The following is a 25,302-nucleotide window of genomic DNA, read 5'->3' on the forward strand; positions in this document are numbered from 1 at the left end:
TTGGTACCACGGCCTCCTCCCTGCAAACCTTTCCGCCAGTAGGTAATGCATCCAGCACCTGTCCAACACCCTCACTGCCCCCAAGTATTGGGAGCAGCGTGGCAGGAAAACTGGATGGCAGGGGAGAGGGCTCGAGGGCCCCCTCTTCTGGCCAGAGGGTATCCTGGGGGCGCTGAGCTGGCATACTGGCCAGGCGCTGGGTGGGCATACAGGAAGGAGGGGCCCAGAGGTCAGGGCCGCAACACAGGTTGCGACGGTCCACAGTCCCCTTCCTTACAGAAAAGTCCCTGGGTGGGAAGGTGAGACCTAGTAAACCCATTGTAAGATACTGGGTAAGAACCTTCCAGAAGCACAGTGGACTGCCTGGGCAATGGGATGAGTTTTTAATGTGAGGCAAAGTCAGTCCACAATACAAAAGTCTAAAAATCAGACCCACTTTTCCCACCTGGCACCTGGGGGGGTGGGGGCAGTTGGGGGCTTCCTTTGCGGGCAGGGATGGGGAGAGGCAGAGCGAGGCCAGAGATGCGGGAGAGGGAACCAGGCCCCGGAGGCCCTGTTGGAGGGAGCCTGCTGCCCCTGCCCCTCTCCTGGAGCTGCCGTTCCCCTTCAGCAGGACTGCGGCCGTGCGGGCCCGTGTGTCTGGCCCTCAGAGGGTCAGGCACCAGCCGCATCATTTCTCCTTCTTCTCCAGCCCCTTCGATGTCGAGGCCTCTGTTCCCTCTTTGGATTCTGTCACTGCTGCTGGATCCTTTGGATTTGACTCCTCATAACTGACCAAAAGAACAAAACAACAACGACGACACATTTAGAGGAGGGAAGAGCAGAATCTTTGTGCCCCACCTCCCACCATCGCGGGGAAACCCCTGGGCGCGCACATCCTCGGCCCAGCACCTTCCAGGACTTGGCCCGGCCCCGCTGTGCGCCCTCCTCAGACAGGCTGCCTGCTCCGCTTTCTCTGTGCCTGGTGGTGCCAAGAGGTGGCAAGGGCAGCGGCAAACGGGAGAGGTTGGACTTGGGCTTGTGAAGGCCAATTTTAAGCTTCTTGAACCTTCCACTGGAGAGAATGGGGGAAAAAAGGGGCAGCCAGGATGAGGCTACGGGAGATGCGCTGGCTCCCAGGGCACACGGCAGGAGTCAAACAGCTCAGCCCCAGGGGTGCGGGCAGGCAGGGGGCTGCTCTACTGGCAAGGGGCAGGGTGCCACTCTCCCAGGCGGACACCCTGCTTAACTCTTACTATGGGCTCCACTTACTGAGCAAGTGAGCTCACGCCAAGGACAACACTCACATTTCCTTACCAGATCGACCACACAAGGCAGGCACGTGCCCACTTACAGACGAACAGAGAGGTTTCTGAGAGAGGAAAGTGACTTGCCCAAGGCTATATGTATACGGTATACGGAGAGTGGTAACAGTGTCTACTGTTGCATGACAAGGGCTGCTGACACCCACTCTCACATGAGTCCCACCATACTGGTGAGGACACCAGGGTTCTGAGGCCCTGCTCCCCCACCCTGCGGCTGGGCACCGTGACTGCCTGGTGGTGGTGGAGGAGCTGCCTCTTGCCGCCTGTCCCTGGCAAACCTCCCTGCCCTGTACACTGGAGCTGGGGTGTCTGCCCTACCTTGGGCCCCAGGGCAGTGGGGGGAAGTGGGCAGGTGGGCACCCGCTGGGCATTACATGGCGCTGGGATTCTGCGGGCGCCGGCGGCGAGGGCCAGCTAGCTTCTGCTGCATGGAGTCCGCCAGGCTGGCTGGGGAGCCCGAGACTGTGGGGAAGTGGGTGAGCCTCGGGGTATGAGGCAGGATTTCCGCTGAGGACTCGTAGCTGTGTGAGAGACAGACAGAGAGACAGAAAAAAGAGATGGAGAGGAAGAGACTAAGGGAGGACAGAGACTTCTCTTCCAAGGAGCAGGGAGCAGAACTGGGTCTTATTTTATCTATCTCTGCACTTTCAGGCTCTGTGGAAAGAAGCCAGTGTTACTTGGAGAACAAAGAGAAAAAGATGCACCTACATAGGGGGACACTCTGCAGAAGAACTAGGATGCCCTAGATGTACACGTGCTGCTGCGGAAACATCTCTCAGACACACCCTTGTGTGAAAAATCAAGATGTAGAATGCTCCGAGAATGCCACCATCTACACAAGAATGTGTACACACATGTGTGCTTTTAGGTGCAGAGATGTCTCTGAATGTCCAGGGACAGAGCTGGCCTCTGGGGGTGGCTGAGGTCTGAGGGGTTGTCCCTCTCATGCTATGGAATTTTTTTTTTCATGCTGTGGAATTTTGACCAATGTGCATGTGTTACTACCTATTTAAAAAGAAGTAAATGAATTTAAAAAAAAAAGGGAGAGTGCCAATAAAAAGAAAAGTAAAACCAAAGATAAGGTGGAGAATTAGGGAGAGAGATGGGCAGAAAGAGAAGAGAGAGACCATTTGCTTTATCACCTCAATCTAAGAACCTCCTGGGGAGTGGGGGACAGAAAGGTGGGGCGCCCATGTGGGCGAACATTTAGAGAAACAAAGCACCAAGTGGTTAAAGGCAGGCACCCTCTGTCCTGGCTGGGGAGGTGGCCCCGAGTGGGGGCTGGGAGCCGAGGGTGAGGGTAGCGACTGAGCTCAGGGCTCAGGTCCACCCCTGCCCCCAGAGCTCCCCCAGATCTGCCCCCAGGTTCACCCCCAGCCTTGCCTCAGAGTCCACAGGGCTCTGCCAGGCCGGGAGCCACGAGCAGGCAGGTTGGGAGCCTGGGGCTCCTAGGAAGGGCAGAGGCAGGTACGGGGGAGGGGTGAGTCACAGGTCCCCCTGCAGGCAGCCAGGTGCACAGAAGGCTCGGCCAGGCAGGTGGAGCTGGTGGGAGGCCCGAGTGGGCAGCTTCAGTTGCAGCCGGCAGCTATTTCTGGGTCCCTGGCGGGCGGGGTCAGTGCTGCTGGGGAGCAGACACCTGTCGGAGTCATGCAGGCCTCGGGGTCAGGGTGGGGCTGATCATCGGTGTGGCAGGTGTGCGGATGGCCATGGGGAAGGGGTACATGTGCGACTGAGACAGAGAGAAAGCAGCTAGCTGTGGGTTACAGCCACAGAGGCAACTGAATGGGGATTGACACCTGACTTCTAACAGGGCATTTCCATCACACTAGGGTCCCCTCTATTACTCACATGTAGAAACTGAGGCCGGAGGAGGGGAAGGACACGCCTGAAGTCACATGGCAGCAGAGTCAGGAATGGGAATGCAGGGTTCCCCACAGTGGGGCCGTCTGGGGGGGAATCTACACCAGCCAGTTCCTTCTCAGGATTCAGCTGGCATCTGGGTGTGGGGGCTGCCTTGAGAGCCCCAAGGCCTTGCCCTCCCCTGGCTCCTGGCCCCCAGGAGGGTTCCGCTGGTGCCCACGGGTCTGGCACCCATGTGCTGGTGGAAAGGGCGAGGGGTGAGGCCGGTGGTGGGAACAGTGCTCCCCTGGAGACATGTACCAACAGCCCTGGCAGGCTCCACTAGCTGCCTGCAGGTGCACCTGTGCCCCCCGCCGCCTCTTACCTGAACATCTCTGTCACTTCTCCCTTGGCCAGTGCCACCAGGACAGGAAAGCCGATGCAGGCGGGGACCAGGTACAGGAGCGCAGGCTGAGAGAGAACACAGGCTGGTGAGGCAGTGATGGGCAGGGCACATGCTCAGGGCTGTGCCCATCACCCCAACCCTCTCCCGGTGTGACTGAGGGACACTGACCGCCCAGGTTCACAGAGCAAGTCAGTGGCTGGGCCCAAACCCAGGGCTCCTGACTCCAGACCAGGGCTGTTCTTCTCTGGGAGGGAACACAAGAAACCCAAAGAAACTCAAGTATGCAGGGCTTTAAGGGCGCCCATGAGTCTGGATGGCAGCATCCCAACTGCCCAGGACATCAGGTTCAAACTTGCAACCTCCTGAGTTGGTCCTATTCCCAGAGACCCTGCTTGCCTAGGTCTGGGGCTGGAAGTCTGCACTTTTAACAACGCTCCAGGAGATGCTGTTAGAATGACAACGATTATGACATAGCTGCTATGGGTGGAGTACTTTCTGTGGCCTGGATTGAGGTCATTGGCTCCACCGGGATTCATGCCCAGGTGGTCTGGGCCTGGAGCCTGTGAGGAAACTCCTGGCGAAGCTGGGTCTGGAGGACGGGACAATTACACTAACAGGCCCTGCTCCCAGAGCACCTACTGTGGGCACCGAGCTCAGCCTCTGGGGAGCGCTTCAGTCCATCTCCACACCCGCTGTGACCATCCTCCTTGTGTACGGAAGGAAGGCTGATGCTTCGGGAGGAGAGGGGGTAGCCCAGGCCTTGGAGGCCTAAATGGCAAACTGGAGGTTGAACTTGGGCACCCCCCAGACTCCAAAACCATTCTCCTTGCAGCATCTGAAAGCCGGACCTCATGCTACCGATCAACCCTCCATGGCCCCCAATGCTCCCAGCAGCCTGAAGTCCCCATGAGATGTGACCCCTGCTTCCTTCTCCAACCTCACCTGCCCTGCCCTACTCTGGCCACACTGGCCTCATTTTGGTCCTCCTTGTCACCTGAAGCTACAGGACCTCTGCATGTACCATTTCTGGGATGTTCTCCCACCTGTGCCTAGGTTCCTCCTCCATCAGACCTCGGCTCAGCTGTTACTTCTGTGGGGCAGCCTTTGCTTGCATGGAGTCAGGCCCTCTTGCTGCACACTCTCAGCTCCCCCACTCCCCCTGCAATTCTTCACAACATTCTCTGGCAACTTGGACTGAAACATCCCTGTGCCGTTATAGGCTGGAGTTTCTCTCCTGTTACGCTGTGAACTCCATGAGGGCAGGCTCCACAGCTGTCTTGTTCACTGCTGTATTCCTGGTACTCAGAAGAGGGCCTGGTAAATACTAAGCCAATGGCTTCCTCACAGATGCTCACAAAATTAAGGGGGTGTCCTGGAGATAACTAGGGTGAGGGTGAAGGAGACATCGTTCCAAAGGCAAAGCCAACACCTGGCTAGAGAACACGGCTCCAGAGTCTCCTGAGGCTGACCATCAGACCATTTCCTGGCTCCTGCCATGGGTGAGCTGTGAACTACCCTACTTCATATATGTTATCCTTGAAACTAATAACACCCTAATCATTTGGATCTGAGTTTTACAGATGATGCTATTAAGGTTCAGAAGGAAATGACTTGCCTGAGGTCACACAGGGTGTTAAGTGGCTGAGTTGGGATTTGAACTTGGGCAGCTGAGCTTCTTCTCCTGCATCAGGTCTTTGCTATGAGATAGGCTTTGGGCCAAGAATGATAGAAATCACAACGACAAAGGCGTGCACCAAGACTTGTGAGAGGCAGCCAAAGCAGTACTCAGGGGAAAATCTGTAACCCTAAGTATATTTACTAGAAAGACTGGAAAGAAACAATCTCAGTTTTCAAATCAGGAAGCCAGAAAAAGAATAAAATAAACACTCCCAAAGGAGGAAGAAAATAATAAAGGCAAAGCAAAAATTAATGAAATAAAAATAAAACAAATACAAACTGATTAAAATTTAATTTCTGAAAAATAGATCACTTTTATAGATGAAGAGACTGAAGATCAGAGGAGAAAAAAGGATCTGCCCTAAATCACACAGTTGGTCAGGATACAGACCCAGGTTCCTCTGTCTCTAAGTCCAGTATATTTTCTTCACCAAGGCCAGGCTGGGCCAAATAGAAGGCTTCCCAGGAGGAGGGTGCGTAGAAGTCTGGTCCCACCATGGCCTGCCTCATTTAAGAGTTGGCAGCAACTGAGGGGCTCCTTTTTTTTGTTTTTCTTTCTTTTTCTTTTTGCGGTATGCGGGCCTCTCACTGTTGTGGCCTTTCCCGTTGCGGAGCACAGGCTCCGGATGTGCAGGCTCAGCAGCCATGGCTCACGGGCCCAGCCGCTCTGCGGCATGTGGGATCTTCCCGGACCAGGGCACGAACCCGTGTCCCCTGCATCGGCAGGCGGACTCTCAACCACTGCGCCACCAGGGAAGCCCTGAGGGGCTCCTTTGGGAAGAACTGAGTTTGCTTAGTGTCACAGGGATACAAACCTATTCTTTTTTTTCCTCTCAAGGCACCAGGGAACCTCTCCAGAGAAAGTCAGTGCTAAGGAGAGGATGGGATGTACAGCTTGGGGCAGTGAGCTGGGGGTCAGGACTCCTGCCTCTCCATCTTGCCTTGGCTTTGCTGTGTGACCACAGATAAACCACTTTCCTTTCTGGGCTTCCCTCTCCGTCCGTATGATGAGGACACCTGATCATCATTAAAGGTCTTTCTAGGAGGCTGCTAGTCCTGGCTTGGAGCGCATTTTTCTTTTTTTTTGCGATACGCGGGCCTCTCACTGTTGTGGCCTCTCTCATTGCGGAGCACGGGCTCTGGACGCGCAGGCTCAGCGGCCATGGCTCACGGGCCTAGCCGCTCCGCAGCATGTGGGATCTTCCCGGACCGGGGCACGAACCTGTGTCCCCTGCATCGGCAGGCAGACTCTCAACCACTGCGCCACCAGGGAAGCCCTGGAGTGCATTTTTGATAGAAGCCAAATGGGAACACAGAGGCAGAAGTGACCCCTACCTAGGGAACTGCTCGCACTGGGACTGCCTATGTCTTGGAGAGGGAGAAGGAGCTCAAAGAACAGGTGTCCCTTGTGTCCCAATCCCCATCCCAAAAAAGATTTTCAGAGAGATGCCCGTGTGGGTGACTGAGAACAGCTGGGCTGCTGCTGGGGAGTAGCAGAGGCCTGAGACCAGGAGTCTAGGGCTCCAGCCAGGTCTCAGCTTGACTTGCTGCATCACCCAGGGAAGGCTCCTTTTCTCTCTCCCACAGAGAGGACCACCTCTCCCACCTCTGCCCTGAGCCTGTGTGAGAGCTCCCACTGGAGCCTTCTCTGAGTCTAGCCCAGGCAGAAGGCAAGCCTGCCACCTGGTGGCCCTCTGTGGAATAGCTCTGGGCTTGGACTCTCACGGGACTGACAGCTGGAGAAGAGACCGCTAAGGAGGCCCAAGCACTCTCTGCGCCCTCTTTGCCAAGGGCATGTCCCTCTTAGCTTGCGGAGCTTCCAAGGCCATTTGGGGTAGAAGTGAATGAGAGGTGCTTCCCCACTGGTTCTTGGTTTCTCTATGGGCCAGGGGACCTTGGACCTTCTGTAAAACATAAGTATCAATTTCACAGACTTTGTAGATATAAAAATATTGTAAGGACTAAATGAGTTAATGAGCGAGAGGGTTTAGCACAGTGCCTGGCACAGAGTAACTGGCCAGCAGCTCTTGTGATTAATTTAAATGTGGCTTCCCTGTGGCCGGTGCCCTGGAGAAGCTGGAAGGGAGGGGGAGGAGGGGAGGGTGGAGGGGGGTACAGTAATGCTAACTGGGCCGGCAATTCTGAGCACTTTACTTATATTAACTCATTTCACCCTCAGACGACCCCAAGGTGGCTACTATTATTTATCCTCATTTTCCGTTTTCACGAATCAGTGAGGAATCCTGAGTATAACTTCAGCAACTTGCCCAGAGTCCTGCAAAAGCAGATGGTGGAGCCTGGATTCACACCAGGGCTCCCTCGGCCTCCACTCCACACTGCCTCTCCCATGGCCGGGGGTTCAGAGCCTGGGCTTGGTCTTCACGTGACACAGGTTTGAATCCTGGCTCCACCACACACTTGCCACATAGCACCTGAACTCCAGTTCCCTCATCTGTTCACAGGATCCTCCTGAAGTACTGAGCAGAGCCTGACACATGGGGAGTGCTCTTACTTCCAGTAGAGAGCAACCTTGTCTGCTGGCTTTCCCCTGCCCAGCTCCTCTTCTCCAGGCCACACGGACAGCTTTCAGCCCCAGCCCAGCCTGGTTCACTCTGTGGCAGCTCAGTACCCATCTAGGTGGGAGAAGGGGGCAGAGCCTGGCCTGCTTGGGGAGTGATGGAAGGGGGGCCCTGACATCCTGTCACTTACCTGGTGGGTGGACAATGGGCTGAGAACCCCAACACCCACCTGATCCTGTTCTTCTGTCCGCTCCCACTACCGAGGCTGAGAAGCCATGGCCACATTACAGCTGGGGCCCAGGGACACTGATCTGTCCCAGGAGATGTGGGCAAAAATCTGCTAAGAGGACTCGGAGAAAGGTGTCATCTTCCTGATGAAGGCGACAGGCATGCTGGCATCCTTCCTCCTCCTCCTTGCCACCAGTGTGCATGTGCTGCCTGAAGGAGGGCGTCACCTTGCAACGACCACAGGTGAAAAGGCCAAGAGAAGCACAGACACGCCTGCTCTACACCACTGGACCGCTTGCATGTGGGACGAGTATGTGCCCGTCACTTGCGGTGAAAGCACTCCCGATACACCGAGGACAGTCATGCTCACCTGGGCGTGTTTGAAGATGTGCATGATGAAGATGGTCAGGCCCAGGCCGAAGATGTAGGCTGCAAAGCTGGTGTAGAAGTAGGTGTGGGTGTTCTTCTTCAAGCTTCAGTGATGGTGTGGGGAGAGAGGAGGGTGAGATTGAGGCACTGCAGAGCAACAGTGAGGAGGGGGGGAGCTGGGGAAGACCCTGGAGGCTGTGTGGGGTGGCTGAGAGCTCTGGGCCGGGGGCTTGGAGGTGAGCATGCACTCTGATTCTGCCCCAGCTAAGTGTCTTTGGACCAGTCACTTTCCTTCTGTCAGCCTCAGTTTACTCATCTGCAAAATGGGAAAACCACGAGCCATCTCCCTAGTGGTTGCTGAATGCCAAGTGCTATAACCTAGAACAGTGGCTAGGAAGCTCAGGCCAGCAGAAAAATCACCTGGACAGCATGTTAAAAAAATAGAGCTGTATGGGAGTTCCCTGGTGGCTTAGCGGTTAGGATTCTGGGCTTTCAATGCCGTGGCCGGGTTCAATCCCTGGTCAGGGAACTGAGATTCCACAAGCCACGCAGCACGGCCAAAAAAACAAAACAAAAACAAAACAAAAGAAACACCCAGAGTTCTAGGTCCAATTTCCAGGGAGTCGGATCTAATAGGTCTGGGGCTCTGCATTTTTTTTTTAAAATTTTGTAATAACTTTATTTATTTTTGGCTTTTTTTAAAAATTGAAGTATAGTTGATTTATAATATCATATATAATATACGATATGATACGATATATATATCGTATTATATATATAATACGTATTATTATTATATGTATAATATACGATATAATAATATAATTACTTTCAGGTGGAAAGCACAGTGATTCAGATATATATATAAATATATATATATATATATTCTTCTTCAGATTCTCTTCCCTTACAGGTTATTACAAAATATTAAGTATAGTTCCCTGTGCTACACAGTAGGTCCTTGTTGTTTGGGGCTCTGCATTCTGAATCTGACACAGGTGGATCATGCTCTGAGGAACACTGATACAGAAACTGGACAGCAAAGTTCTTTTAAGCGCAGAGGAGCTAATAGTTCAGTAACCCTCTGTGAATACTGAATGGATGCTGATTACATGGATAGAATGCCAGTGGCTTTCTGGGCGATTCACCCAAGATCAGCTTCAGAAGAGCTGACCCGTGCAACCTGGCACTGCCATCACTTGATGCCCTTTCACAGTGGCAGCTCAGGACCTTTGCCTGTGTCCAGCAACATCTGTGGAATGAATGAGTACTTCTGATGCCCTTCCCTCCTCACCCTGGCGGCTTCTGGGCCTGGAGCTGCAAGTACACTGAGACCTGTCCTGTTGTGCAGCCTGGAGGGTAACGGATTCCCTTTGGGAATGTCACGCAGATTCTGGAACCATCTCGGAAGGACTTGCTTATCCTGCAAGTCCAGGCCAGGAATGAGCTCCTTCCTCCAAGGGTGCTGCCAGCTGACTCTGTATCTCTAGCAAATGGCCGGGAGACTCTCGTGGGTTGCTCTTTGTATTACCTCTGAACATCTAGGGGCAGAGCAGCTGGCACAGCTGTGCTTCTACTTACAGACTGGCCAGGTCCCTTCCAAAGGCTCCACAGTGGCACTACCCAAATAACCCAGATCTACGTCAGTGAGCAAAAGTTAAAGTTTCACATGCGACTTGGATTTCCACGCACTGGCACTGAGTTTCTCACGACCACTTTCAACACTATTGCTGTTTTGGCAACTACTGGGCACAAGGAGATTAAGAAAAGTTCATAAACCACCTCAAAATTAAGCGCACACACAGCAAGCCCTCCACCGGGAAGGCTGAGCACCACCTACTGGTGGCGGGCCCAGATGACCAGGTGCATTAACTCGGTGTGACCTTTTCTGAGTTTTAAGGGGTGGCTCAACTTGGCCCCCTTCCCTTGCCCTTGTGCTCACTTTCTACAACGGACTGAAAATGTCTGAGTAAGGAGAGGGTGTGGAACAGCTAGAGCAGCTGGAACACGGTGACCTGACCCCGGCTGATAAAAAGCGATAATGATGATGACGGTGCCTGCAGCTGGACTTCCCTGGGAGCCGCTGAGGTCAGCCTGTGCTCAGCACTCCCTCCACATCTTCTCGGTCAGCCCCGGGCAGGAGCTCCTGTTTACTACTAACTTAAGGATGAGAAACCTTCCCTCAGAAAGGTCAGTTCACTTGCCAAGAACACACGGTAAGAAAGCTCTATGGGTACCACCAGGACCCTCTGGGTTTAAATCTCACTCTGTGATTCATACCTCCCCCACCCTCTCCAGGCTCTTTGAACACTTAGAACCTCAAGATGCAAAACGCAGATAAAATTGGAATTGCCCTGGCTGCTGTGGGGGTGGAAGTTGTGGTCCCAAGTTCTCTGTGGTCCCCAGAGAACCTCCCTGCCCAGGGGAGGCCCCTCACTTGTGGAACCTGAGCATTAGGGTGCCTAAGCGGCTTACCTGATGTCAAAACGCAGCAGCAAGGCGATGAAGATTCCTGTGGGGAGAAAGCCAGGTTAGACAGTGGTAGAGGAGGAGCAGGGTAGTCAGCTAATATGCAACTGGGTCCCCACTTGTTCTCAGCCACGGAGCAATCAACAGGGGCCAAGGGTGTGGCTGACGCTGCGAACTGCCAGCAGAAATCCCGTTCCTCTACCTTCAGGCCACCTGGAAAAATGAGACGGGCCCAGGATTTTGCTTTGGTCTGCGACCACGCTGACCTGGCACCTCAGAGCACCATAGTGTGGCACACTGGGCCCACCCTCCCAAACATTTATAGGGTGCCTGAGCACTAGGCACCATACGCAGTACAGGGGGAAGCAAAACCACTGCTCTCAAGAGCCCAGCCGAGGGGGCAGGGCATGCTGACCGAACATTAACAAAAATCAGTGTAAATAAGCGGAAAAGAAGAAGTAAAGCTGTCACTGTTTGCAGATGACATGAGACTATACATAGAGAATTCTAAAGATGCCACCAGAAAACTACTAATCAATGAATTTGCTAAAGTAGCAGGATATAAAATTAATTCACAGAAATCTCTTGCATTCCTATACACTAATGATGAAAAATATGCAAGAAAAATTAAGGAAACACTCCCATTTACCATTGCAACAAAAAGAATAAAATACCTAGGAATAAACCTACCTAAGGAGACAAAAGACTTGTATGCAGAAAACTATAAGACACTGAGGAAAGAAATTAAAGATGATACAAACAGATGGAGAGATATACAATGTTCTTGGATTGGAAGAATCAACATTGTGAAAATGACTATACTACCCAAAGCAATCTACAGAGTCAGTGCAATCCCTATCAAACTACCAATGGCATTTTTCACAGAACTAGAACAAAAATTTTCACAATTTGTATGGAAAACACAGAAGACCCCAAACAGCCAAAGCAACCCTGAGAAAGAAAAATGGAGCTGGAGGAATCAGGCCCCTGGACTTCAAACTATACTACAAAGCTACAGTAATCAAGACAGTATGGTACTGGCACAAAAACAGAAATAGAGATCAATGGAACAGGATAGAAAGCCCAGAGATAAACCCATGCACATACGGTCACCTTACCTTTGATAAAGGAGGCAAGAATATACAATGGAGAAAAGACAGCCTCTTCAATAAGTGGTGCTGGGAAAACTGGACAGCTACATGTAAAAGAATGAAATCAGAACACTCCCTAACACCATACACAAAAATAAACTCAAAATGGATTAAAGACCTAAACGTAAGACCAGACACTACAAAACTCTTAGAGGAAAACACAGGCAGAACACTCTATGACGTAAATCACAGCAAGATCCTTTTTGACCCACCTCCTAGAAAATGGAAATAAAAGCAAAAATAAAAAAATGGGACCTAATGAAACTTAAAAGCTTTTGCACAGCAAAGGAAAACATAAACAAGATGAAAAGACAACCCTCAGAATGGCAGAAAATATTTGCAAACCAAGCAACTGACAAAGGATTCTCTAAAATTTACAAGTAGCTCATGCCGCTCAATATCAAAAAAAACAAACAACCCAATCCAAAAATGGCCAGAAGACCTAAATAGACATTTCTCCAAAGAAGACATACAGATTGCCAACAAACACATGAAAGGATGCTCAACATCACTAATCACCAGAGAAATGCAAATCAAAACTACAATGAGGCATCACCTCGCACCAGTCGGAATGGCCATCATCAAAAAATCTACAAACAATAAATGCTGGAGAGGGTGTGGAGAAAAGGTAACCCTCTTGCACTGTCGGTGGGAATGTAAATTGATACAGCCACTATGGAGAACAGTATGGAGGTTCCTTAAAAAACTAAAAACAGGGCTTCCCTGGTGGCGCAGTGGTCGACAGTCCGCCTGCCGATGCAGGGGACACGGATTTGTGTCCCGGTTCGGGAAGATCCCACATGCCGCGGAGCAGCTGCGCCCGTGAGCCATGGCTGCTGAGCCTGCGCGTCGGGAGCCTGTTGCTCCGCAACAGGAGAGGCCACAACAGTGAGAGGCCCGCATACTGCAAAAAACAAAACCAAAACCAAAACCAAAAAACCCCCCAAAACCAAAAAAACTAAAAACAGAACTACCATATGACCCAACAATCCCACAACTGAGCATATACCCTAAGAAAACCATAATTCAAAAAGAGTCATGTACCACAATGTTCACTGCAGCTCTATTTCCAATAGCCAGGACATGGAAGCAACCTAAGCGTCCATCGACAGATGAATGGATAAAGATGTGGCACATATATACGATGGAATATTACTCAGCCATAAAAAGAAACGAAATTGAGTTATTTATAGTGAGGTGGATGGACCCACAGTCTGTCATACAGAGTGAAGTAAGTCAGAAAGAGAAAAACAAATACCATATGCTAACACATATATACATGGAATCTAAAAAAAAAAAAAAAAGACTCTGAAGAACGCAGGGGCAGGACAGGAATAAAGACGTAGACGTAGAGAATGGACTTGAGGACACGGGGAGGGGAAGGGTAAGCTGGGACGAAGTGAGAGTGTCATGGACATATATACACTACCAAATGTAAAACAGGTAGCTAGTGGGAAGCAGCCGCATAACACAGGGAGATCAGCTCAGCGCTTTGTGACCACCTAGAGGTGTGGGATAGGGAGGGTGGGAGGGAGATGCAAAAGGGAGGAGATATGGGGACATATGTATATGTATAGCAGATTCACTTTGTTATACAACAGAAACTTACACACCATTGTAAAGCAATTATACTCCAATAAAGATGTTAAAAAATAAAATCAATGTAAGACTGCCTGTGAAAGGGTGCTTCCTGTGTCATGGGAAGGTCTATCAGGGGATGAGACCCAGGCTGCGGGGAGGTGGGGAGGAAGGAGGGCTTCTTTGAGGAAGTGACACTTGCCAGGGAGAGGGAACAGCGTGTGCAAAGAGGAAAGAGGGCTCAGGAGGTGTGGCAGGGCTCAAGGAGCCAGTAAGGCTGCAGCCCAGAGCAGGAGATGCTGGGGATGGACCAACCATGCAATGCAGGGCTCCATGGGTACGAGGAGTGGAAGTCAGGGGACACACCGGAAAAATTCTAAGTGGGAGAATAACCTAAAAAGATTTTGAGAAAAACCTCCATGGCAGTTGCTTGGCTGGAGGGAGAAAGAGCAGGAGCAAGCAGCCCACCGGAGGCTCTGCAGGGGCTGAGGCAAGGACGGTGAACTCTGTCCACCCACTGCACTATCTGCACTTCAGAACCGAGCCCAGTCACGCTGGAAACCTGAGTCCCTGAGACACAGCCAGCCAGTCCGGCCTCTGCATGTTGCACCCACGTCCATCTGTGTGTCTGTCTCCCTGACTTATCTTGGGGCTCAGACAGAGCAGGGCTGAGCCTCATTCAGTTGACAGCAGGTTCTCAGTAGCCAAAACATTCTGTGCTCATCAGAAGCACTGACTGGCAACATGTGATTAATTTCAAAGAGGAAAATGAGTTAGTCCCCACTGAGGACTGTGAGTAGGGAGCTGGTGGGTGGTGAGAACAGACAAATGCTGCCGTTCTGGAAAAAAAACTGGGAACCCAGTGGCCCCTGGCAGCTGAATTCTACAACTGTTCTTCAACTAATCCATGGGCCAGAGCTCCCAAGAGCTTTTACTCATAATCATGCAACTCATCCTCAAAGCAACAGCCCACAACCCATTCTTCCCTCAAGATCATCCCCGAGGCTCTGTGAGGGTGCAATAACTCACACTGATTGTGACTGCTGAAAAGACTCAGAGACACAGGAATATGGGGACATGCAGAGATGTCCCATGCAGGCCTCAAGCCCAGAACCACCCAACAAGGACAATGGGGAAGTCTGCAGGTGCCTGTGACAGACCCTCCCCTGCAGGGCGAGACGAATGCTTTATGGGACTCAGTTTCTTCAGTCCCTCCTCCCAGCACCACAAGCTATGGGAACACCTGGCTTCAAGACCATGGCCCCACGGCCTTAGGCAAGTCTCTTTGAACCTCAGTTTCCTCATCAGTGACATGGAAATACCCTCTACCTCATCGGGCTGCTAGAAGTAGCAAAGATAACATATTAGAAAACACCCAGCATAGTGCTTGGCCAACAACAGGTGCTTGACAAATGATAGTTCTGGGACTATCTTATTGTTATTACTGTCATAAAAGCAGTTCTGATAATATAACATTTTTTGCAGTCAGAGAGACCTGGTCTGAGTCTTGGCCCTTTTGCTTCCTAGTGTGTGAATTTACCTTAAGTCCCTTCATTTCTGAGCCTCAGTTTCCTCACTGGCACAAGAGAGAAAGCCTTTGCTTCACCATCATACGTATCACAAAAGGAAGGTATCACAACACAGTGCCTGTACCATCCCAGCTTACTAGCAGAATTGCTATTATGTCCTACACTGGAAAATAAAGTGGCTTTTAATTCGTTCCAAACTTTCTTCTTTTAAGCAAGCACCAGGGGTGCTTCTAACCCTCTGACTCTGAGCCTCTGGGACTAGGGGAGTAAGAATGCTCTTTGGATGTTCCGTGCCCGTCACCAGGCCTGGATCTCGCAGACACACAGAATCCAAGCCTCAGCCATTTCAGCTGCCCTCAGAGAGGGAGCTCAGCTTTGCCCCCAGGTAGCTCGGGCTGCAGGCCGCCAGGGATGTATGTCCAGGCTCAGACCTCCACACAGGGCACCTGTCCCTGTGTCCACAGGTACGCTGACTACCACCCACACACGGATAATGGGCTCAAAGGCCAGCTCGTGCAGTCGAGCAGGTGCGTGCCACCCGTCCCTCCGCTAACACTGCAGACAAAGGAGCCCACAGCCATGGTGCCCGTGTCCACACACAGCGCACGTCCCCCCGGAAGCCCTCCCAGCACTGGGGAGACGAGGGCCTGCGGCAGGTCTAGCACACCTGTGTCACCTGAAAACACTGGGAAGGGGTGTGCACACATGCACGTGTGTGAGGGGGTCAGATTCCTTCAACACTGCCACAGAATGTGCTTGCTTAGAGTGTACTGCAGTCTGTCATATACATTTGTTTCTGTAGTTCCTGAGTAATGTCTGCTCACCCAGTCAGAAGCTCCATGAGGGGCAGTCTTGCTCACCCTGTCCCCCCAGTGTGCAGCCCATGGCCTGGCCCGGGACCGGCACTCCACAATGTGTGCTGAGGTAGACCCCTTCACCAGACCCCTGGGCAGGGGGCGGGGGTATCTCCCAGCCTAATCCTTTCTCCTTCCCTCTCCTGGTGGGTAAGGCTGTGTTTCACAGGACTCCTCCTTCTCCAGGGAAGCCCCCTCCACCCTTTGCACTGTGGCCCCCACCTCAGCGTGGTCACCTGGAATGACGATGTCTCCGAGTCCCAGCATGGCAAAATTGTCCGCTTCCAGGCCCTTCTCCAGCAGATCCTGGGGAAACACCACTGCAGGGGGAGGCAGGGATGCGAGGAGGTGGTGAGAGCCCAGCTCACTCTGACTCCTAGCCCTCCACCTCTGGTGTATGGAACTCACACACTTGCATTTCTGGGTGGGGGGATGGGAATGGGGAGCTGAGAGGATGTCGAAGGGCTGAAGGGCAATGTCTCCATCTGGACTCACAGCTGGTTAGAGCAGGGAAGAATCTAGGATCATCTAGGCTAAAGGTTTAATGCCTTTATTCAGCTGTAACTCACATGTCATACAATTTCAATGCCCTTGTATAGCCAGAACTCTGGTTAAATGGGAATGACCCTAAAGCCTAGTATATAAAAGATGAAACAGCCCACACGGTGCTGGCATCTAATAGGCTATGCATCTCACTGCAGCTGGGGTGTGGACAGACCCTTGTTCTGAAGCAGGGAGAGCTTGGGCTACAGGCTGTTTCTGTATCTGCTGAGGGTGAAGAGGTCACATACCTATAAATTCCTTGCTAGAGCTCCTTACTCAGAAATCCTACTGGCCAGCTTGTTTGGATAAATACAGATTGAGAGAAATGCCTCCCTGTATGTCCAGTTATGGCAAGGGGCAGCTGTAGCTGGATTTCATCCATAGGGGCCTGGGGCAGAGAGCAGTTATGTATGGGCTTCAGGGTCAGACTGTGTGGGTCTGAATCCTGGCTCTGCTGTGTGACTGCACAGTTTACTTAACTGCTCTGGGTCTTGGTTGTCTCACCTATAAAATGGGTATAACAGCTGAACTGACCCCACAGGACTGTGGTGAGGATTAGGTGATTTGCACACATTGTTAACGTCACGCCTTCTTTACTAACCCAGTCCTGCTTTTGTGTGTGGCCGCCCTCCCAGGGGATGAATCAAGTGTGGCATAAGGCTAAGACAATCAGGACAACCTGGTCCCCAAATTCCTGACTTCCCTGGCAGCTAGGAGTGGTCACGTGACCCAGCTCTGGCCACTGGTACGTAAGCAGAGGTAAGCTGGGGGTTCTGGGCAAGCTTGTGCTTCCCTAATGAATTGCAGAGGCCCTTCCTTGCTTGCTTCTTCCTGCCCTGAATGCACAATCAAGTGATTTACAGCTCTCCTCATCTGATCCTCCCAAACCTGGTACCATTCAATTCTGAGTGGCAGATGTGGAAACCAGGGCCCAGGGAGGTGAAGCCTCTTCCCTCAGGCCACGCAGCCAGCGAATGTCACATCTGGGATTCAAGTCCAGGCCTCCTGACTTCAGCATCTGTCCACTTAACCACTCTGTTAGACTGCCTCTGAGCTCCACTCCTAGCAGTGGAGGGCAACGGACTTTCTCCCCAAGCCAGAAAACCAAATTTCAAGCACCAGAAACCAGAGGTGACTGTCATTTCCCTGCTCAGAGTCTTCCAAGGGCTCATCCACTGCCTGCTGGGCAGTGTCCAGGCTCCTTGACATGCCATCCTTGGCTTCCCCATATCCGGCCTCTTTTCTGCTGCTCCCCTAAACTCAGCCACATTCCCTCCCCGATTCTCTGCTCCCTCCTGCATTTTCCTAATTGTAGCCCTTGGCTGAAGCTGTACTCTCTCTTTCAAATGCCCCTACTGCCCCTGCATGCTTGGTAAACACATATTCATCCTTCGTGACCCAGGAGAGCTTTCCTGACACCTTGGCTGGCTTCATCCATCGCAGCACGTAGGGCGCAGCTGCTCTTCTTGCTGGCTTGCCCAGCATCTGTTCTCTTGCTCTGAAGAACTGCCCTCACCGTACACCCTTGGTTCTGGGAGGCTGCTGATTCAAATACTCTGCCCTCAGGCACTGGAGAGGGCAGTGACCCTGTTTCCACCACTCCCGGCTGGAATGCCGAGCTCACGGGCCAGGCCAGCCTCCATGGGTTCATCCGAGCCAAAGCTGGGAGAAACTTGTTTTCCTCTAGGGTCGCTGAGCTGCGACTGCAGCAGCTAGGAACAACGAGTGGCCACCAACCTCTCTCCAGCTCACAGAGAGGACCTGTGTGCATCAGGGGAGAGTCAGACCGTGAGGAGGACAGTCATTTCTTCACTCTTGGGGCTGACTCCACCCCATCGGCCCGCTGCCCAAGCAGCACTCCTTGTGGAGCTGTGATGTCTTCCTGACAGGATCCCCCTGCTTCCTTCCATCATGTCTGACTGATTCCGTTCCTCCTCTTTGGGTCTTGTGATGCCAGGAGGTGATTCCTGATTAGTCTAAGGCTTAAACTCCAAGCTCATCATGCTTTTCCCATTCCCCTTGATGATGAATGACAGAATTGGGCCCGTGACCCAATTCTGGCCAGTGAAATACGAGAGAGGCTACAGGGGAGATTGGGGGAAAAACACCCCTCTCTGATGAAAGAGAGACATAAAGTTCCCCCTTTCTGCCCCTGAACATGTTGAGAATGGTGGGGTGGAGGGCTGAGGTGACCCTGGCTCTTGGCAACGCCACTGAGGGCCAGAAACCCAACTCTAGATGCTCTGCCACGGGGCTTGCTGCAGTGTGAAATAACAACATTTCCACTTTTTTTTTTTTTTTTTTGCCACGCAGCACGGCATGCAGGATCTTAGCTCCCTGACCAGGGATTGAACCCGCTCCCCCTGCAGTGGAAGGGCGGGGTCTTAACCACTGGACCGCCAAGGAAGTCTCCACGTTCTTTACAGATGCTTGTAGGTGGGCTTTCTAATATTTATAACAATGGATACACTGAAGAACAGGATCAGGGCAGTGTGAGAGGCGTGGGGCAGACAGCACCTGAGATTTATGTGCCAAAGGGATCCAGGGAGAGGGCTCCAGGTCTTGGCGTGGGGGATATCCTCCTCTGGAGGCCCCTGCCTGCCCTGCACAGGCTGCGTCAGACACCCCTCTCTGTGCTCACCCCCATTCCACAGAGCGTCCCACAGAGCCATGCACTGTGACCAGACAGCCGGAGGCCAGGGCCTGGGAGGAGGATGGCTGTGCAGGAACACAGTGGATGAATCAAAGGGGAGAAGGAAACCAGGCTGGAGACACAGGGGAGCTTGGAGAAGGAAGAGCTAAGGGAGGGTATGGACCAAAACGGGGACCACGAGGGGATGGGCCACCAGGGTGGGGGCAGACGGGCTCCCCATGGTGGGGTGGTCACTTACATTTTATTGGTGCCTCAAAGGACTTGGCCACTGTCACCATCACATTGGTACCAAATACCTAGGAGGAGGAGAGAGGAGTCTGGAGGGAGGTGAGGGCTGGGTGGGAAGGAATGGCTGTGCTTGGGCTTCTCAACGTGCTGCTGCCTGGGACGGGCGGGAAAGGGGCAGGGAGCCAGGAAGGGCTCCAGCGCAGATGTGAAGTTGAGATGAGGTGGCCACCGACACTGGCCATGTGGACACTTCACGGGGTTCCTTGTTCTAGGTAGCAACGAGGGGCAATTCCAAGGAGTTGGTAAAGGGCCTCTGATGCCCCCGGCCAGGCATCCTATGTTAGTTCAGGGGTCTGCCCCTCCCAAGAGAGAAAGTCCTCCAGCACCACGTACTTAAGGGGAAAAGAGGCTGCCTGAGGCCACGGAAAGGGTGCCTGAGTCAGGCTGCCCTCGATCCCTCAGCGGGGCCCCTCAGAGTGAGTGTGGCACGTCTCTTAGCCCAGGGCTGGCACGCAGCCTACGTTCTCACAGTCAGTACCTTGCTCACCAGCGTCCACTCATCTGCTTTAACCACATTTGCCTCAACGTCTGAGCCTCAGCTCACTTGCCGGAGAGACACAGGATAAGCAATACCCCTGCTGGGGCCACCATGAGGAAGAGAGGGCGGCTGGAAAGCCCTGGGCATAGGGTGGGCTCTCAGCAAGTGAGGACTCTGCTCTCTCATCCATTCCACAGCTGAGGGCACTGGGCCCAGAAAGGACGTGCTCTGGGATCTTACTTCCAGGTCAGGGCAGCTTCCCTCTATCAGACGACCGCTGCTTGGGCCAGAGACAGGGGAGAAGGCGGCGAGGGGGCCCGGTAGCCAGACATCCTTTGCGTCCCTGCCCAACTCACCCAGAAGACATCGTAGATGAAGAGCCCGCCCAGCAGGATGCAGCCAGTGCTGACGTTGTTCAGGTGCAGGAGCTCCACCCCATTAAGGGAGAAGGCCAGGCCGAAGAGGTTGTTGGCAATCCAGTGCTGGGGAAAGATGTGAGTGAGTCCAGCTCTCCTGCCCCCAACCTGCCCCTCAGGTGCTTCCCCCAACACTGCCCTGGGCCCTGGCTACGTACCTTCCTCAGCAGGTACCAGACACCAACGATGCTGCTCAGGCCCAGGCACACCAGGTCCTTGGTGTCAAACTCATAGTTGATGATCTCTGGGCAGAGAGGCCGGGTAAGTCCACTCCCCGGGGCGGGGCTGCCCCTCCCACCTGTCAGCCCCTGGACGGAGGAGGGCATGGCTGTGGGCTCTGTCAGAGATCCACAGGTCGGGGGTGCTCACTGGAGCCCCCCCACCCAGCCCCTCCAATTTCCTAGAGGAGGGAATGGAGGCCCAGAGAGCACACAGGCCTGACACAGGGTCAGTGGGAGATGGCTCATGGTGCTGGAAGCACGGGCTCTGCGCTTGTAGCTGGGCGGCCTCGGGGGAGGCAGTTCCCTCTCTGAGCTTCAGTTTCCCCACCTGTAAAAAGGGGATCACAGCACCTCCCTGATAGGACTGCCGTGGGGAGCAAGTGAGACGGCCCTTACACAGCGCTCAGCATGGAGCCTGCACACAGTGGGTGCTCAATCAATGCTGCCTGCACCGAGCCCAAGGCTTTTGCAAGGTCCCAGTTCATTCAGGAATCTTTCCACTGTGCCACCAAAGGAATCAAGAAGCTTGCTGGCAGTGCTGTGTCAACAGCACAGGAGGAGGAAGGTAAGAGAGGGAGGCCTGGAGAAGCAGCAGGCAGGAGGACCCCAGGGTGCTCTGGTGGGGAGCCTGTGGCAGACGTCCTGATGTTAGACCTCTTCTCCACCACCTCCAAGTGTCCTACTGAGGAAGCTCAGAGAGGCGGTGGAGCTTGCCCAGGGTCACAGAGCACAGCATTTCCTTTCAGATTCCAGAATGTAGCAGACTGCCGGTTGGCCCCAGTTGTTGTTCACTCCTTTGTGCTAACAATACCCTGATGACTTTCCCCTGGACACAAGGCCAACTAGCTCTCGGCCACATTTTCTAGCTTCCCTTTAGCTAAATGGGCCCGTGATACAGTTGTCTCTCCTTCCTCCGGGAGGGCCCGTGGAGCAATGGTGCGCTCTTCTGCATCCGCGGGCCCCCGAGTGTGGCAGAGCACAAGACAGGTGAAAAGACTCAAGTCACTGACTGGGTGCAGATGCCTAGAAATGCACAAAGGAATCCTGCTCTCCAGGATCTGCATATAAAATCGCTGCTCTCCAGGGACGAGGCAGAACATGCTAGGCACATTCACAAGTGCGACATTCGCAAGCTCAGACTTTGACACGAGAGAAATACCTTCCATCTGGCCGAGCCGTTGATAATCCTGTCACAGCAGTAGAACCCACAACCTAACTAACCCACGTGACCCAGGCTTTCCCCAATTCCCTGCAGTTTTCATTTTTTCGAAAGCCACGGAACTTCCCTTTCAAATCGTAGGTGGGGAATAATCCCACTAAAAACTGACATGATCAGAACAGCCACGAGAGCCAACTGTTTACTGTTCACTGTGAGCCGGGCAGTGTGCTGAATGCCTTCTACTCATCACTTACTCACAGTCCTAACAACATGCCTATAAGGGAGGTACTAGATTATGATGTTCACTTTACAGATGAAAAAACCCCAACCAAACCACTCAAGGCTCAGAGAGGTACCGGTGTGCACCCAGCGGCAGAGCTGGGATGTGATCCCAGAGCCCACCTTTCCCATCACTCGCTGTACCGGGGAGTCCCAGTATTGGAGAGACAAAGTTGGGGGTGGGGGAAGACACCCAAAGCAGGGGAAAGTGGGCAGCACTCACCTTCCTTGTTCTCCCCAGAGCCCTGGGTGAAGAGCAGCTGGTACTGTCGATTTGGGAAGTTGGCTGGAAAAAACTTATTCATGAAGGGGCTGGAAGGAAAGACAAAGCAGGTTGGCAAACAGAGCCCCCATGGGCAACAGTCACTGACGCCCTCCCCAGGCATCTGTTTACAAGCTGTTATCTCCCAACAGCCTCACAGCTGCCCTGAGAGGTAGGTGTTATTGTGCCCATTGTACAGATGTGGAAACAGGCCCTCAGAGGGCAAGTGACTGCCCAGGTCACATAGGAAGTCAATATCTGAGCTGAGACCTGAACGTAGGTCTCTGGACTCCTAGAGCTTCCATACTGCCTCCTAGTTATCACCCAAGAAACACAAAGCAGAGGCAGACTTTCACATAAAACAGTTTTTAGGAGAGCAACGGATTCCAAAGTCCAGTTTATGTACCATCTATATCAGAGCCCCTTGTCAAGAATGCATATTCTGGCTCAAGCCTGAGTAGGGCAAGTCCTCATTCTTGAAGGAGACCCACTGAGTCTAGGCAGATGGCAGAGCTGAAATGAGGTGCCAACCAGTAGCCTGGGGTGAGATCTGACTCCTTAGAGGGTGAGCATGCCTGGGCCCCATACTGCTTAGGATGCTGGAAGGCTAGCAGCCGAGAGGGGCTCATTAACCTCAGATGGTCCTAGATAAACCACTTTCTCCTTGCCGGCTCCCCCGCAGCCAGAGGCAGCTGACCTGGCCTGGTCCAGAGTAAAGCAGAGGATGCGCCAACCATGGCCAGGCCCACAGAGGGAAAGGAGATCTGCAGCCCTCTCTCCTGGGCTGGAGGCAGAGAGGTAGATGGGTGAGGAGGCATGAATTTTTTTTTTAAACAAATTCATTTATTTATTTATTTTTGGCTGTGTTGGTCTTCGTTGCTGCGCGTGGGCTTTTTCTTTAGTTGAGACAAGTGGGGGCTACTCTTCATTGCGGTGCGTGGGCTTCTCATTGCGGTGGCTTCTCTTGTTGCGGAGCACGGGCTCTAGGCGTGCAGGTTTCAGTAGTTGTGACACACAGGCTCAGCAGTTGTGGCTCGTGGGCTCTGGAGCGCAGGCTCAGTAGTTGTGGCGCACAGGCTTAGTTGCTCTGCGGCATGTGGGATCTTCCCGGACCAGGGCTCGAACCCGTGTCCCCTGCATTGGCAGGTGGACTCTTAACCACTGCGCCACCAGGGAAGTCCCATGAATTCTGCTTTTGACTCTAGGAACGGAAAGATAAACCCCTTGTCCCAATTCCTCAGAAGTTTCTTGTTTATTCCCAAAGCCATTCAGATGTGTTCAATGTGGCAACTCAAAGCTGCAGCATTCCTTTGCATTTTGAGGCTATTAGAGACTTTCCATTAAAATGTCCATCCAGGGCTTCCCTGGTGGCGCAGTGGTTGAGTCTGCCTGCCGATGCAGGGGACACGGGTTCATGCCCCGGTCCGGGAAGATCCCACATGCCGCGGAGCGGCTAGGCCCGTGAGCCATGGCCGCTAAGCCTGTGCGTCCAGAGCCTGTGCTCCACAACGGGAGAGGCCACAATAGTGAGAGGCCCGCGTACTGCAAAAAAAAAAAAAAAAAAAAAAGTCCATCCAATCACTCTTTCAAAGGTAGCCTGTTAAACTATTTTAAAGTTTTTGAAACCCCATAAAAATCCAGCACATTCCTCTCTCTCTCTAGCAGTTAGCAGACCCAGAGCCAGCCGGAGTTGACTATAAAGTACACTATTCTGGTGATTTGTTTTAACTATTTCCTTTAATTTTCAGTTTCCCAGAACACTTAGCTATGTTGACATGAGGCAATTCCTTCTAGGTGATCCCTTAAATATTATATAAACTATGCCAACACAGATAAAGCATAAACAGTATAATGTGAATTATTGTTACCTGCACCTCTTACTTCAATAATAAGCATGGTGTCAGCTTTGTAATCCAAATAAAAGGAATTAAATATGGGAAAAAAAAGAATGCATATTCCTGGACTCCCTTCCAGACCTATTAAGTCAGATGACCTGATGGACACCCCACTCCATGACCTGTCAGGCCTGGGATTTTTACGAACTCAGCCGGACTTGATGAGCTAGATGAATCACAGCCCCTTGGGTGGGAGCAACCTCACATTCACTCCTTCCGTGAGGCCTCTGTTGCTCACGATGGGCTTGGCCTTGTCTCTGGAAGCATTCTCTCTGATTACGCAGCATGGTCCACTTCCTGGCCAGGCAGGGAGCAGAGACTTTCTTTTCTGGATCACCTTCAGAGAAGGAACAGAAAACTAGGGGCTTCTGCTCAGCCTGGTGCGGCAGCATCGTGGAGTGGACACAAGCTTGGGGGGCCATGTGAGGCCATGTGAGGCCCTGGGCGAGCCACTTTAGTGGCTCAGTCTCCTTGGTTATATGTGGGGATAATACCACCTGACTCAAAGGGTTGCTGTGAAGGTAGGAGAGAAGGTGGGGAGAAGTTTAGCCCAGCACTGGATCCTCAACAGGGGTCATAAGAACTGTGAGTGTCCATCATCGCTGGCACTTGTCCAGAGCCTGAGCTCGAAAGCAGTTGGCAACACCAGAACAGACCGACAACGACTGATGGGGTAGGCAAATCCAGAATGGTGCTCCCAGCTGTAGGAAAATGGACCCAGGCCGAGTGGTACCGAGGGCACGGTGGTAAAGGCAGGGAAAAGGGAGCTGTCCAAGACCCTGGGGCTTGGAGGAAGAAACTATGGATTAAGAACCATCTCTGGGCCTCAGTTTCCCCACCTGTCCAACAGCCAATCCCTCCCAGTCTGCAGGGCTGTGGCGTGAATGATGAGAGGGCTTCGTGATTATGTGGAGACATGGTCAGCACAAGGATGCAATTGGGAGTGGGTTTCTACAAATGGGCTCTGAGCAGGTGGGAGGCAGCAGCTGGGATGGATGAGGCTGGAAGCTACTTTCAGCTCAGTTTGCTGAATCACTTTTAGGGAGTTTGAAGCCAGAGGGTGTGTGCAGAGGCAGAGAGAAGGCCTGAGGCGCTAAGCCCTTCACTCCAGCCTGGCATGTGCCTTAGGAGCTCAACCAGCAGAATGCAGTGGTTACGAGTATGGACTCTGGAGCCAGGCTTCCT

General features: G+C 52.7%; 1 protein-coding gene across 4 annotated transcripts in view; it reads right to left on the minus strand.

Moving 5' to 3' along the window:
* Positions 1-367: 367 nt before the first annotated feature.
* HM13 (histocompatibility minor 13) overlaps positions 368-25,302 on the minus strand; it is a 41,280-nt gene continuing 16,345 nt past the window's right edge. Inside the window, exons 4-14 of one of the 4 annotated variants that reach the window (XM_060031088.1) lie at positions 22,184-22,272; positions 20,460-20,545; positions 20,242-20,367; positions 19,358-19,415; positions 16,160-16,243; positions 10,818-10,854; positions 8,344-8,446; positions 3,529-3,614; positions 1,679-1,825; positions 892-1,054; positions 368-770 (exon numbers count right to left, since the gene is read on the minus strand). In XM_060031088.1, coding sequence (XP_059887071.1) covers positions 765-770; positions 892-1,054; positions 1,679-1,825; positions 3,529-3,614; positions 8,344-8,446; positions 10,818-10,854; positions 16,160-16,243; positions 19,358-19,415; positions 20,242-20,367; positions 20,460-20,545; positions 22,184-22,272 — 985 coding nt within the window. In that variant the 3' untranslated portion in view covers positions 368-764. Of the gene's footprint in view, positions 771-891; positions 1,055-1,622; positions 1,826-3,528; positions 3,615-8,343; positions 8,447-10,817; positions 10,855-16,159; positions 16,244-19,357; positions 19,416-20,241; positions 20,368-20,459; positions 20,546-22,183; positions 22,273-25,302 lie in introns of all 4 variants that reach the window. The other 3 variants (XR_009522096.1, XM_060031090.1, XM_060031089.1) reach the window with 3 other exon arrangements.

The sequence above is a fragment of the Delphinus delphis genome, chromosome 15, assembly GCF_949987515.2.
Source record: "Delphinus delphis chromosome 15, mDelDel1.2, whole genome shotgun sequence".
NCBI lineage: Eukaryota > Metazoa > Chordata > Mammalia > Artiodactyla > Delphinidae > Delphinus > Delphinus delphis.